The 14732-nt window shown below is 28.2% G+C and overlaps 2 protein-coding genes across 2 annotated transcripts; one reads left to right on the forward strand and one right to left on the reverse strand.

Annotated features, from left to right (window-relative positions):
* Positions 1-3968: 3968 nt before the first annotated feature.
* On the forward strand, positions 3969-5654 carry LOC112691788 (GATA zinc finger domain-containing protein 14). The gene is made up of 2 exons (XM_025566190.1): positions 3969-4272; positions 4356-5654. Exons 1-2 carry the CDS (start codon positions 4153-4155, stop codon positions 5628-5630), a joined length of 1395 nt encoding a protein of 464 aa, XP_025421975.1. The 5' UTR covers positions 3969-4152; the 3' UTR covers positions 5631-5654.
* A 3720-nt stretch (positions 5655-9374) lies between these two features.
* On the reverse strand, positions 9375-13446 carry LOC112691745 (putative leucine-rich repeat-containing protein DDB_G0290503). The gene is made up of 10 exons (XM_025566130.1): positions 12895-13446; positions 12243-12448; positions 11860-12146; positions 11640-11802; positions 11426-11578; positions 10932-11069; positions 10713-10859; positions 10415-10646; positions 10102-10342; positions 9375-10039 (listed from the first exon to the last, which is right to left on the reverse strand). The coding sequence occupies exons 1-9, from the start codon at positions 13049-13051 to the stop codon at positions 10188-10190; spliced, it is 1638 nt and encodes a 545-aa protein (XP_025421915.1). The 5' UTR covers positions 13052-13446; the 3' UTR covers positions 9375-10039; positions 10102-10187.
* Positions 13447-14732: the final 1286 nt, after the last annotated feature.

Raw genomic sequence — 14732 nt, forward strand, 5'->3', positions numbered from 1 at the left:
CTATAATGAAACAAGTCCAACCGTCGACTGGTGTTTTTGTTGGAGGGGGTGAGACACCCCACCGAGACCTTCCTTCGGGACGGCCCTGATTTTAACCAATAAAACGCTTTGCAACTTCGTGTTGTATTTGTCAATTACGTGTGGAAAATTTGAAAAATATTTGTCATACGCTTTTTTTTTCACATTTCGCTTTTTTTAGGTACTACTCAAGGTGTCGTAATTACCTAGTTTTAGGCCCCGAGCCCAAAAGTATGTTACATCTCACGTCGATCGCAGGCAACTGTGCCAAAGAAATAATTCACGGAATGCAACGGCTAGAAAATAGTATGTCGACCGTAACACGAGCGAAAATATAATGCTCAACACCAAAAAATTCACAGATAAAATATTACATTGACGTTGTGCGTATTTCGTACAAATAAAAATGTTTTTAAATCGCGTCCTGTTGCGTTTTCAAACATTCGCGATATTTGCAGAGGCTTGTACGGCTATTTATTACTTATAGCATTGATTATAAATAATAGTTATAATAGTAATTTTGTACATACATATTTCAGAATAACTGAGAAAAATAGTGTGAAATAATATTACGAGCTATGAAATTTACCACCACACTATTTCGAACAAAATCTATTTTAGCTCATAAAATGTACAAAAAAATACGACGGCATAGCTACGCCGCTGACAGATGACACTCTCAGCATCAAACTTAACTCTGAATCATAGGCGTATTTAAGGGAGGGGCCGGGTGGGCACTGGTCCCCTCGGCGGAATGTGGCTCCAACAAAATCATGCCAAGATAAAAATGTCATGCAATCTGTACTCATTACCTACCAACGGTTTCAGTAGAGTACAGAGCAATAGTACAATATACTTATTTGAGTCTTAAATGTATTTTTATTATTCATGTTTAAAAAAAAAAATAAAAATAATAAGTATCATGATTTAAAAATTGTTGTGCCCCCTCGGTCACCAGTCTGAGCACGCCTATACTCTGAATAATGAATATATAGTACTATGTATAGTGACGTGAATAAATCTTTCTATATTTATTCATGCCATGGCCAAAGCCCCTCCCAAGATACCAGATTCGATTTTTTTAACATGGTAACACTAATTCGTTTGTATGATTGACGTTATTTTACTAATTAACATTGATTTAAATTTTCTAAACATTTGCGCTTTTATTTTTAACATTTTAGAATAATAGTTCTTAAACATAAATCCATTTCACTTCAATCTGAATGTAATTAAACATTAATATTACTTAATCTTTATTTGCTTCTTTTATAAATAAATACCTACTTCATATCATAGCTTTAATGTTGTTAATGTGATTTTTTATGACGTATAACTCTTTAATCAAAAGCAATATGAAAAATAAATTCGTATAACTCAGGTTAGGCTGTATTACCCAGCACTAATATTTTTATTTACCTTCCTACATTTTAATAACTTTTTTAACGCTTTCAAGTTTGATCTTAACTAATATTTTATCAAAAAGCAAGTGGTAAATCATTAACATTATTAACATCGAAAAAACATCGTCATATCGATGTTCATTCCCCTATACATCGAAAATCGATATTCAAATAATTTTGTCCATCTCTAATATCAATATATCGAGCCATGTCTACTGCGGTATACGGTCGTCGCTCTGACAACTCGAAAATCACGATCATCGGCTTACCACGTCGTTCCCGTCGATTCGGTACAGCACATTTTGCTTATGGTTCGCGTATTATTTATAGCTACGCAATGGCAAAGGCTTTACAGTCCTGTTACAATGCGTTGAAAAACATTTTAAGGCATATGATATACTGACTATGTGGCACTGGATTAAATTATTTTTCATATTATATTCTAAACGGATACACTAATTAAATGTTAAAAATCCGTGTTACATAACTAAGTATTTTTTTATTATTTTTGCTCCACCGTCTACACGAAACACTTGTGTTCACACATTTTCAATACATTCATATTATCGGATTATATTTGTTCGTCTGTTCTTTGCTCTCTCCTATTTCTCATTTTTGTAGCTGCTTATAGGTCAGGCACTAAATAGATGGGTGTGTATAATTTTAATTACAGGTCCTCTCAAAAATCGTCTGTGCACCACAGCTCATTCGTATTTTAACTCACCTTATCGTAAAGGAGAAAGAACAATTTACCGAATTTACTGGAAAATTTTATTTTCCATTTATTTTTATTTTTTGTGTTATGTTAACAAATAATGAATCGACCGACTAAAATGAATTATTTACGTCAAAAAAATAGATATAGAAAAATATAATTATTAATAGAATCAAGGCACACATTTAGTAATATTTGGTGAATGCTATAACAATGTATTATCGTCGTGGTAAGTACATCAGGCGCGGAACCAGGGGGGGCGGTAGGGGCGCCCCCCCCCCCCGTCAGCCGTATCAAAATATGTTGTATCTAATTTGTTATACTATTAAATTACATTATTTTGTGTTATACCATTCTAATGTATTGTTAATTGTTATTGTCACAAATTTTCGTCTTTTATTTTTATAACATAAATATATGAAGTGTCGATAACAACAATATTATTGCGACCGTATGAGCGACGACAACCACCAGCCGGCCAGCCCAACCGACTCATAGTTTTGTTCTAAAAATAGTTTGAGATTCCATGTTTATTTTGTTTACAAATATTAAAATCTTCCTTATTCCTGACTGCCTGAAATATACATATTTATAATACAGATATCAGTTTATTTCTAGCAGTACCTATAATAGTAATAATTGTTGTGTTGACTGTTGACATAAGATTAGACACTCTTTAGTCTTTAGTTTGACAACCGTAGATATACACATGTATTTGTATTACGTATAATTTCCTTAGTAATCGAAATTATATTTCTCGTAATACGCCGTTAAAAGTGACCGCGTTTTATTCTTTTAATTTAATTGGTAACGTTTGTATTATAGTTGTTATACTGTAATTATTTCATTTTATTCGTTTATTGAACAAAAACATAATGTCTAAGAAGAAAAATGTCGATATTACACATTTTTTTTAAAAAAAAAGTGCAACTTGTGCAAGTACTGTGGAAAATGATGATCGAACAACTGAGGAAAATAAAAATCGAATTGCAGTGGATTCAAGTGAGTCGTCTTCACCATCCAAAAAAAGTATTCATTATAAATTTATAAATAATCAGGAATTGCATTATGTACTATTGCATTTATAACTATTTATATATATATATATATATATATAATAATAATATAATATACTCGTATTTAGCAGTAGGTATCTAAATATGTATAATTATTTATAATCCCCCCCCCCTGTTAAGGTAGGCTGGATCCGCGCCTGAAGTACATTATGCATGAGCCGAAAGGAACTCGACTGCTCGGTGGACACAAATAATTGAAAACCAGAAACCAAGTATTACAATAATTTTGTATTTATAGAAAATATTGGTCATTGAAAAATATTAAATTATTTTTATTCAAATTGCAATGAGCTTATCGCAATGTTTATCGCCTGCGGCCCGAGTCCTCCAAGATCCGGTGATTGTAGCAAGTGAACGGTTACGGAGGTGTTCAGCGGATTATACTCCGTCGGGACAGCTGCTACGCGTCTTCCGTTCCGTCGTCGTAAACCTACAACAGTTATTTTTGTTTCAAACGCCATCTGGTGATATTTACTATGTGCGTGTGATGCTTGTTTTATAAATTATTCAACTCATTTGATATCAAATTTTAATTTTTTTTTCTTTTTTTTTCTAAAATAGCTACTGTTAAATGTATAATATTTTTTCCGATTAAAATAAGAAAATATTTCGTTCACACTCGCATTTCACGTACACGTAGACGATAAATAAGCAGTGTGGACCATATACCTGACAGTATATACGTTCATGGTACGGACCATAGGTATAAACATGTTATAAAGATATCGACGTGCTGATAAGGTCGACATTTCTTTCACGTTTTTGTGTGCGTGTGCGTGTTTGCCTGTGCGTGTGCGTTTTTGTTCGTGACTGCTATACTGTAGCTTGTACTTCGAATGTTTTGTAGTTACTCCAAATGTTTGTATTTCACTAAAACCAAGTAAATCGAATTCGTTTGAAGTGGTTCTAAAAGACGACGGGGAGAAAATATTTTTCAGCAATGGACTTTATCAATGACAGTCCAAACAATGACGAATTAGATTCAAAATGTCGATTTTTATGGGTGGGCAATCTGCATCCAAAAGTGACTAGCAGAAATTTAACGGAATTGTTTTATCAGGTAGTTAAAATTATTTTTTTTTCCATTAAAATAATTTCTTAAGTCACTTAATTAACATAACTTTGGTTTGGTTTTTTCTTTAGGCAGGACCCATTGAATATGTTGAGTTCCCTTTTGATGATCCTGATATATGTGAAAACTATGCTTGGGTAGTTTTTAAATATGCAAGTTCAGTGGACGATAGTATAAAGTTGTATCAGGGTACTACATTGTATGGGCTACCGATTATAACAAAAAGCTATTCACAGCATCTTGAAGACCCAGTTTTTGATGACCAACTTAACTATTTTAAACAATTAGTTAGTGTTGAACGTAGTCAATCAAGTGAAAATAATTCCAATAGGAATAGATGGAATGATCAAAGTTCAGAAAGTAAAATCAATATTCCAGAGAGTTTACCAGAACCACCAATACATCATTTTATTAACTTTGATGACGATGAAAGTTATAGCCGTAGATCAGACGCCAAGTCTAGATACGGCTATAATGATAAATCCTCAAAACATAATGACACTTATACAATAAATCATGACCAAAGCTATGAAAGTGAACATGGATCAACTGATAGATCTTTCCGTAGTTGTGGACGTTATCGAAAATCAGAACATAACAGCAGTGCTAGTTCTATGAAAATGTCTAATTTTAATGAAGATTCATTTGATAATCAAATTTATAACCGCAAACACCGAAATTATAATGGTCATTCATCATCTAATTGGAGAGAAAATTCAAATTATAATCAAGAACCTTCGTACACAGATGATGATAATTTTGCTAATGTTGTGCCAGTGCGTAATCTAAGAGATACTATGTTTAAAAAACGAAAACATATGGATTCAGAATATTATCATGATACAAATGCCAATGAAAAAGGTTCATCTTCATTAGATCTTAGAGACACTATGCATCATAATAAAAATAGGCGGTATGAAAATCAAGGACAACATGAATCAGATTTTAATAACCGTTGGTCAGAAAGGAATAAGAACAAACGTGGTAATAACAATTTTTCAAGCAATAAAAATAATAGAAATCAAAATAATTATACTAATCAAGAATATAATGATCAAAGTTTCAAACAAGATAATTTTCAAGAATATAACAATGAATATCAAAATAATTATAATGATGGTTATAGACGTGATAAAAATAAATCTAACAACTATAAATACAATCAAATGCGTTCACAGAATATGGAATCTAATGGCCGTCAACAAAGTTCCTACAGCCCATACAAAAGGAACAATGATGGTTATGATAAAAAGCCGTATACGAATTCATATACTCAACGAGGTGGCCGTAGTCGTGGTAAAAATTTTAATAGAGGTAATGACCGATCAAGACAAAATTATTATTGATAAAATTAATAAATAATTATTTATTAGAATAAGATAAATCAATATAAATTATAAAAAAAAAAACTATTCGATTAATTGAAAAGAAAAAAAATGTCTTTAAAGTTCCTCTCTAATTCATTTTTTTTTTTTTTTTTAAACATTCATGTAATATAAATATTTTTAATATTAATTTAAAATGATAATATTCTTAGTAAACATTATTTGATTTAAAAATTAAAAAACATAAACAAGTAGTAATTACTTTAAATTCCAAATAATAAAATATTTAAAGTTCAATTGATAATTTAAAATTAAAAAAAAATGTTAATTTAAAATACTATGATATCTATATGAAAATATTTTATAATTGTATTTATTTACTTATTAATTATGACTATTGGTTGTATAATTATACATTAAATATTTGTATTTAGATGTACATTTCTTGCTTTAAAATTGAATAAAAATCTTGATGTTGGTGAAAAATAATTATAGTACACATTTTATACAATTTTTTAGTGTCAGAATTTTTTGTAAATATGTTTCAATCTGTTAATATGTTATTAATTTATAATATATTATTGATTGTAATTAGCTTTTAGAAGCTTTTAGTTGTTAAGTTATACCTAATAGTTTTTATTTTTATGTTCTTTAATATTAATTTTTGTTTCTTGGTTATAAAATGACTCAATGAAGCTGTTCTATTAGTTTAGTTAAATATTATGTTTTTTTTCATCTTCATAAATTATAATCTTAAAATGCATATTCCCGGTTATAAATTATAATAAGTTAATCTATTGTAGTGTTTATAAAACATAATTTATAGTTAATTATAAATGTGTTAAATTAAATCAATAAAATATATCTTTCATTGTTTGATAAAATTATATTTTATCTTGTTATTTCCATAAATAATAATATATAAATTAAACTAATAGCTTAATTGCTATCATAGAATTGAAATTTCACTAATTAAGAGGGTTTTTTTTTTTAGGTTTTTAAATTGTTCATGTTGTTTACCCTTATTCATGAAAAATTAAATAACACATATTTTTGTAAATTCTTAATAGAACATGTCTATATCACAGAAGAAGTAGCTAGTGCTTATTGCCTTTTTAAATTTACGTGCTTATGTTCCATTGCATAAGAACTATTTTACTTATTATGACTTACTTTTAGATAAATTGGTGAATTAGTTATGTATTACTTAGGTATGTAAAATGCTATTAATTTAATATATAAATATAAATACGCAAGCACATTTTTATTGTTATCTATTATTCCGCCTGTATACATATTAGAAAGAAGATACATATATTGTTAGAACAGTATTGTTGAGTAGATTTGTTGAAAATAATTGTTTACGCAAGTGTTGTTACTGCGGATCGAGGAAGTTAAATTTGTTTTTGTGTGTTGCTTTAAATCTATAATTTTTCATTTTCAGCACATTGTATTGTATCGCATTGGTAGTTTATTTAACACCAGGTGCATTATCAGATTAACGCACGTGTATATCGTTGCAACTTTAATTTTATATTTTGTCTAGTAAGTTAATGTTTGATCAATTAAACACGTATTTATTTTCAAAAAAATTATTAGAAAAATGTTCACTATTAAACTCTTCAACACGTTGACATAAGAGACAAAGGGTAAGAGAAGGTGGTTATAACATAAAATAATTGAAAATGGAAATATTAGTGTTTTAAGAAATGCATTAAATATAATTTCGATTAATTTTTGTACATATTGGTACAATTTGGGAATGATGTTACTGAAGGACCCGGGTACATCTCGGGGTGCATTCCATTCTTTTACTTATATTCTTTAATTTGATTTTTATTATAAACGTGCTGTATGCCGACCGGTATAGTATATGATTCTAAACACGCTACATAAATGATATTAAATATCAAATATATCAATATCAAATTTTGTGTAAATCATATTATGCGATACGGCATCGGTCAACAATAATAATGATAATAATTATTCCTCTATATATCTAACCTAATATAAATGAAATTAAAATAAACTAATGACAACTAATATTATGAGCTATCCCCCTTAAAAAACTAATGATATCAAGATCGTTATAATTTTTTACAAGTTTTTTATTCTTTTATCTGCATCAATATACTTCTTTCTTTTCTGTGGAGGACTTTTTCTAGCTTCTAATTGATTATAAAATGTATCACGACCAGATTGTACTTTTCTCAAACAAGAAATTAATGTCCATAAGGTTGGATGCTGCATATCCATTTGTAAATTAAGTCATCTGTTAGCTGCCTCGGCATAGTTGTTAATTCTGACTTAAAAATCAAATTAAAAAATATAAGTCTAAAAGAATTGAATCCACGTCAAAATGGGTTATGCCGAAATGGCTACGCCTAGACGACCACGCTGAGATCTCCTAGACCGTGTTACTGATGATCGGCCAAATCATTGATGTTGGTACTCATTATTGTTATTACTATCCATTTTATATTTTTATTATTATTAATTATGCTCAATTTAATTGTATACTTAAATAAATCAAAAAATTAAATAATGTGTTAAAAATAGATAAGAAAAAATAGCATTGCACCTTGTAATATTATATGTATAGAAAGTATTAAACATTATCTATAGGAATATAATGGTATTCAAGAAAAAAATTTGAATATTCTATTTATTTCCATCTGACTACATATCAAAATACATTTAATTGAAATATTATAATGGAAATTTATTCTAAGTATAACATTTTATATCATAATTAAGTATTGATGTTTCCACATAATATGCTATATGTATACCTTAACATATCCTAAAAGTAAAAACTACAAATAAAACTAATGAAAAATGAAGTAAAAATTGAATGGAAGCTATTGATTTGTAAAATAATCAGTAATATTAATTGTTATTGTTATCAAGTTATAAATTAAAGACTTAATGACCAATATATCTTTAATACACCTACTGACTTAGGCAAATGAAAAAAATAACTAACACCCACCTTTCCCATTTTGTTTAAAAAAAAATAAGTAAATGATAATTATTAACAGTCATAATGATTGATTTTTAATATTTAAAATAAAGTTGTTAACATATTAATGTATAGGGAGCACTTTTAAAAAATTCAATGTAATCATTGAATATATGCATTTAAGATATCCAATTACCATTTGATATCTATTTTTTTCAAAATTGTATGAAGTATTTAAAATGAAAAAAATAAATATTACAAGGATTTTCAAGCCTATATGTTAGTACTTTGTTACATACAACCCAGGGAGCATTTGAAGTTATATGAATATTTTGTTTTGAAATATAAATTTTATTTAAATAGCTATTAGCACAATTATCCCAAATAGAGTTTTAGGTCTTAGAACTTGTTTAGTAATCATAAAAAAAGCATTTTTTAATTAAAGTTTATTTATTTATTATTAGGAAGATAACACCTAAACTTTGATATGCTTGCTGGAGTTTAACAGATAGGTGAGATTAGTGATAGAAATATTTGAATGATTAGTAGGTTATCAAAATAAAAGTAATCGAGTATTAGAATGATTCATGATTTACATTGCTGGAATTGGTGATATAAATAATCAAATGATCCTATGTATCATAGTGTGACTAGATAGTTCAATTCTATATGTGAGCAATAATGATCAAACTGTTTTCCTACTATTGTCCAACTGAAAATTGCATATCAGCAACTAGCCTTAGTGTGATGATTACCAATACCGAGTATTATACTAATAATGAAAATAAATAACAATACAATACATGGAAAGTTGCATTTTTATTTTAGTACCCATTGACTTTAATCTAAGTAAAACAACTAAAGAAAGTAAACATTATAATTCATTATAAACCTAAAAAGAAATGTATCCATACACTAGACTAATAGTTCCCGACCAATAGACCATGAGCAGAGCGGTACTGGGCCATGAAACATATAATATTAACATTATTAATGTATAAATATAAAATATTAAATATCAGAAAGTGAAAAGGATTAAATTAATTTAATTAAATTAAATTGTTTGATAAATTTATAACACGCAATTTTTTCCAATTATTTGATTAATTTTCTCTAGATAAATATATCCGATACCATTATTTCAATTACTTCAAATAATCTAATCATTCGATTATTCCCATCACTAGGTAAGACCACCAATTGAGCTTTTTATTTAGAATAACACCTCAGTATTTTAACAATAATATCAATGCTGTTGGCTTATTGTTAAATTTGACTAGTTGAGATGTTTTTTGTCTATGTAGAGAAAAAAGTACTGCTTGGCTTTATAATGGATTTCTTTTTTATTAAAGTTTATAGAGTTATTCTTCATTTTTGGCCCCACAGAGAAATTTGTTGAAGATGTTATTGAAGTGTTGCTGTGATTGTATGAGTGTCCCAAGCTTTATGATAGATGGCAGATCCTCTGCAATATATGTAAAAATATTGAGTAATGTAAATAAGGTTAATTTGAATGTATTTACACACTTGATATCTAGTCTAGATCTGCCAGTAAATATTTATTAGAATATAAATCAAAACTAAATATCCATAAAAAATGAATAAATTGTTATCTAAGGTAATTTGGGTTTACATTTTTGTATTTTAAGCTTATTTTTATGACATGTCACTTTGGTAGAAGACATGGTTTCAGAACCAGATTTTGATGCTTCTAGAAGATTAGCGCTTATAAGGGGTGCAGGTATTATAAAATCCTCTTTAGGTTTCCCTAAAATAATATAATTAATTAGTTTACAGACAACATTAAATGAAAGAAAAAGATAATGTTTTTAATAATAACCTGTTTGAGATTTTTCTAATTCAATTATTTTTTTTTTAAGTGCCATGATTTCTTGTTTCATTTTCATAGCAGATATGACATTATGTTCTTCTGACAATACTCCAAAAAGCATATTTAATTTATCTTGATAATACTTTTTTAATCCCGCAAATTTCTTCTCTATTGACAAATGAAAATCTTGGAAATTTTTATTCAAACTTACGATATTATGCCTCTGTCTATCATTAATTGCCTAATCATAAAACAAATGTATATTTTTTACTTAAGAAAAATAATGTAATTTGATTGATTTACATACATCAAGTTTAGATATTATTTCATCATTCTCTCGTCCAGATTCTTTTAAATCCACAACTTTAATGAAATAATGCGCAGACAACTTTTTAATTTCATCATTACTCAAAGTTGAAAGGAATTTCATGAAATGTACTTGTTCATCAGAACACTAAACAAAAATAAATACAATCATATTTGTTGAAAATGTTTGTATAATGTTAATACAATATTATTGAATTACCGATTCATTATTTTTTAATAAATTTTTATTATTGTTGCCCACTTCACTATTTCTTAATTCAATTAAATAGTCTATGGAATCAATAGCTTCATCATTTTCTAAATATTTTCGAATCTCTTCTTTGGTTAAACAATGTTCCTTAATTAAAAAATATAGAAATATAAAAAAATTAGAATTATTATTTTTTTTAGTTAAATTAATCAATTTTAATATTTGTATACAAAGTATACATAAGACTAATACATGCATATATGAAACATAATTTCCATTTTTCATACTTAAGTGTGTATATTATTAATTTTACATTTCAATTAACTCTCAATTTTAATAAGTTCATTATAATTTATTATATTTTAATATACTGCTTATGCAAACGAAATATACTTTTCATAGAAGTAGTAACAATTAATATAATAATAAGCATGCATGAATGTTTGGGCATTATATTTTATTTATTATTTTTCATAATTACAAATTAAAGTTTAAATAAATACCTTTTGATATTTTGGATTGAACATGCCTTTAGGTCGTAAATTTAAAATATCATTTCTCATTTTTTGCAACTCTAAAAATTCTTTTTTTAAATTATTATCCTTAATGAAATTTGAAGACGAATTTACTCTACTTTTTTCAATGCTTGACAAGACCTATTTTTAATAATTTGAAAGTAAAATATGTTATTCATAATGAACAATTTGTTTTATATACCCCTAAACTAGGAACATGTATTTCCAATTGCATAATTCGTTTTTCTTTTTCTTCTATTAATGATATTATTTGTTGTTTATTTTTTAATAGATTGTGTAATTGATCATAAAACACTTTTAAACGGCTTTTGGAAACTTTCAGTGCAGCTCGATTTTGTTGTAATCTAAAAATAAAATATCATAAGTATTTAATAAGAAATACATGCTATATATGTAAATACATTTCTTTGCTATCCCCAGCAATTTTTATTATTTCATCCATTTGCTTTAGTTTAATTTCATATTTCTCAATTTTTTCTGCTGTGGTTTTGGCTCCAGAGTCAGAATTATTATTTTTATTAGATCCATTACTAGAATTTGTTTTTAATGTTTTTTCTTGTTTTATCTTCTTCTTAAGATTTAAAATTTTACTATATTTTTTTGTGGTTTTATGATATTCTTTTTTTATTTTATCTTTTGCACTGGCTCTAATTTCTGCATAGCACAAATTTTCACGAATCAAATTTTCCTAAAATATTTAAATTACAGTAAATTATGAAATAATCTGATAATACATAATATATTTTATAATATACCAAAAATAATAATAATTTTAATTTTTTACCTTTATAACTATAATTTCTTCTAATTGATGAATATTCATTTTCAATGCTTCTTCATTTACATCTAATATATTAATTTCATTTTTTTTATGATACACTTCATTTTTTAATGTTTGTAATTCTTTTCGTAATTTATCAACATCATTTTCTCTATTACTACTTTCAATACATGCTAATAAAATTTCTTGATTTTCATCAAACACAGAATCTAAAAAAATAATTAACAAATTAACGATTATGAACACTACAAATAGAAGAATTACTCAAACTTATTAAATGTAATTGGAATTTCAAAAAGTAAAATTACTAAAAAGTTATAAAATGTAACTCAATAAACATTACCTATTATAAAAAGAATAATATTTGATATAATTATATACAATATAATTAATAAAATACTCTTAAAGTATATCACATATGAGGTAGGTACCTACTTTTATATCTATATACATTTAAAATTATATATTTCATTTCATTTTCAGGAATGAAAAATATTTAATGATTGTACTAATAGTATAAGAAAACGTAATAAATAAATGAAACATATATTTTATGTATACATTATATATATATATATATATATATATATATATATATATATATATATATAAAATATAAACATATATATAATATTATATATTGAAAAATACTCACAATCAATACTTGTAAGTTCTGTAGGTAACTGATTCATTGTTGCTCTAATGACATAATCAAATCGATAATTGATGTACTTATCATACGTGTTAAATGCACTGATTAACTTCTGATCAAATATTATTTCGTTCATAACACTTTCTATGTCCAAACCCATCTTGGCAGTTGACTAATAATTGCGATCAATAGGATTGAACAAAACACTAAACTAATCACTATGAATATTTACATTTAATGTGAACAAAAGCCATCGAGCAATTACCATAGTTTTTAACTTTTCGACAGAAATATAATACTAATTGAACTCGATTGAAATGATTTTTTTAGCACAAACATTGTTCAACAGATAATTACGACTGCGGATTTCAGTATTGTTGAAAATTCGGATAGAATTGTTTGTAATAATATATTATGAACCCGCACAAATGTTTGTCTGTTGTATCACTACTGTTATCACTTGGGGTGTGATCCCACGAGCACGCGGCACAGCGCGGTACAACAAACTCGTCGTGGAAATGGTGCGGTGCGATACGACCGTTCCCGACGATTGTCGGTCTTTGTGTACATTACAAAGGGAAACTGGCGCTACGCGTGTTTATCGAATAGGGAAACGCACGCCGCGGGATCGCACCTTTTACACGGCCTCCACAGCGATCCCGCGTAATGCTTAGGCCGCGGTCACACAGGCGCCAGGAACTCGATCGTCATGAAAACGCCCCATTAAAAGAACACTGATCGCACTCGTGACGTTCATTTCGTGTGACTCCAGCCTTAACGGTCCTGCAGAATAACACGGGACTTTCAACCGATAGCCATCGGTTTTTTTAGCACCACCAAGGCCGTAGGCTATGCAAGGGCCCATGGGCACCTGGAACTTAGGGGTCTTTCAGTAAACGAAAAATAGGTGAGTAAAAACATCAAAAGCTAATTTTGTATGTATGATGATTTTTGTGTAGCCGAAAGATATGAGTTATTAATTTTAAAGAAAAATCTTTTTAAATAATTGAATGAAAAATAAAATATACCTAATGCAACTACACACAATTAAGCGTTCATTAATTATTTGACATTAACATTTTAACATTACTGTTTATCTAAAATTTTTTTTCTACAATTAAGAATAATTTTTTTATAGGCAGTCGTATTAATACGTTATAGATTAAAATTCAAAGTTGTAATTTCTAACCCAGCCAGATGGGAGGCATGGGCACGTGTCCCAAGTGCCCATAGGGTAAAGATGGAGCTGAGCACCACATGTTTCTCATCGTTCGTTCCGTGGTCACGAAAGATATTTCGGGAAAATAATGTAAGACCTCGCTTTCAGATAATTACGTTTCCCCTTTTTCCCCCGATAGCTCGTGTTCAACAATCAATAAATAATGTTATGCGTGCCAATACTGGTGGTGTTTATAATGGTTACGCGCTCAAAATATACAGCGGCACCATTCACGAGTGCTAAGAGGTCAACACTAAGATTAAATTACATGTATTTAAATCGAAAATTCCTAAGACCATAGACGGTGACCGTCGTGCGTTATCGACGCCTCGTTTCGGCGAAAATTGAAGAAATTGGCCTCGGGTATGCGTGAGAGCGGTATGTTCTCTTCTGAAACGGAGTATGGGTACCGGACAATAAAAATGTTCGCTTATCTATATAATTTTATTATATTAATATTATATTCACTGGTGCTTGCTAATAAATATTTTGTCATTCTAACATTATACATTGTTCATAATTGAAAATATTGCCAGTACGTGTTCTGTAGTTGATCCTAAATCGCGTGTGATTAAAACCTTGACGTGTTAGCAGTCGAATAGTATGTGATTATTTTTTCTGA

The sequence above is a fragment of the Sipha flava genome, unplaced genomic scaffold (genome assembly GCF_003268045.1).
Source record: "Sipha flava isolate LNK unplaced genomic scaffold, YSA_version1 66_pilon_pilon, whole genome shotgun sequence".
Lineage (NCBI taxonomy): Eukaryota > Metazoa > Arthropoda > Insecta > Hemiptera > Aphididae > Sipha > Sipha flava.

Bases quoted from the DNA above. Each gene is read 5' to 3' on its own strand.
- LOC112691788 (XM_025566190.1), top strand. From the start codon at position 4,153: ATGGACTTTATCAATGACAGTCCAAACAATGACGAATTAGATTCAAAA. The intron at 4,273-4,355 runs GTAGTTAAAATT...TTTTTTCTTTAG, and splicing joins TAACGGAATTGTTTTATCAG to GCAGGACCCATTGAATATGT.
- LOC112691745 (XM_025566130.1), bottom strand. From the start codon at position 13,051: ATGGGTTTGGACATAGAAAGTGTTATGAACGAAATAATATTTGATCAG. The intron at 11,579-11,639 runs GTATATAAAACA...TATTAAAAATAG, and splicing joins TACATGTTCCTAGTTTAGGG to GTCTTGTCAAGCATTGAAAA. The intron at 10,343-10,414 runs GTTATTATTAAA...ATATTATTTTAG, and splicing joins ATTAGAAAAATCTCAAACAG to GGAAACCTAAAGAGGATTTT.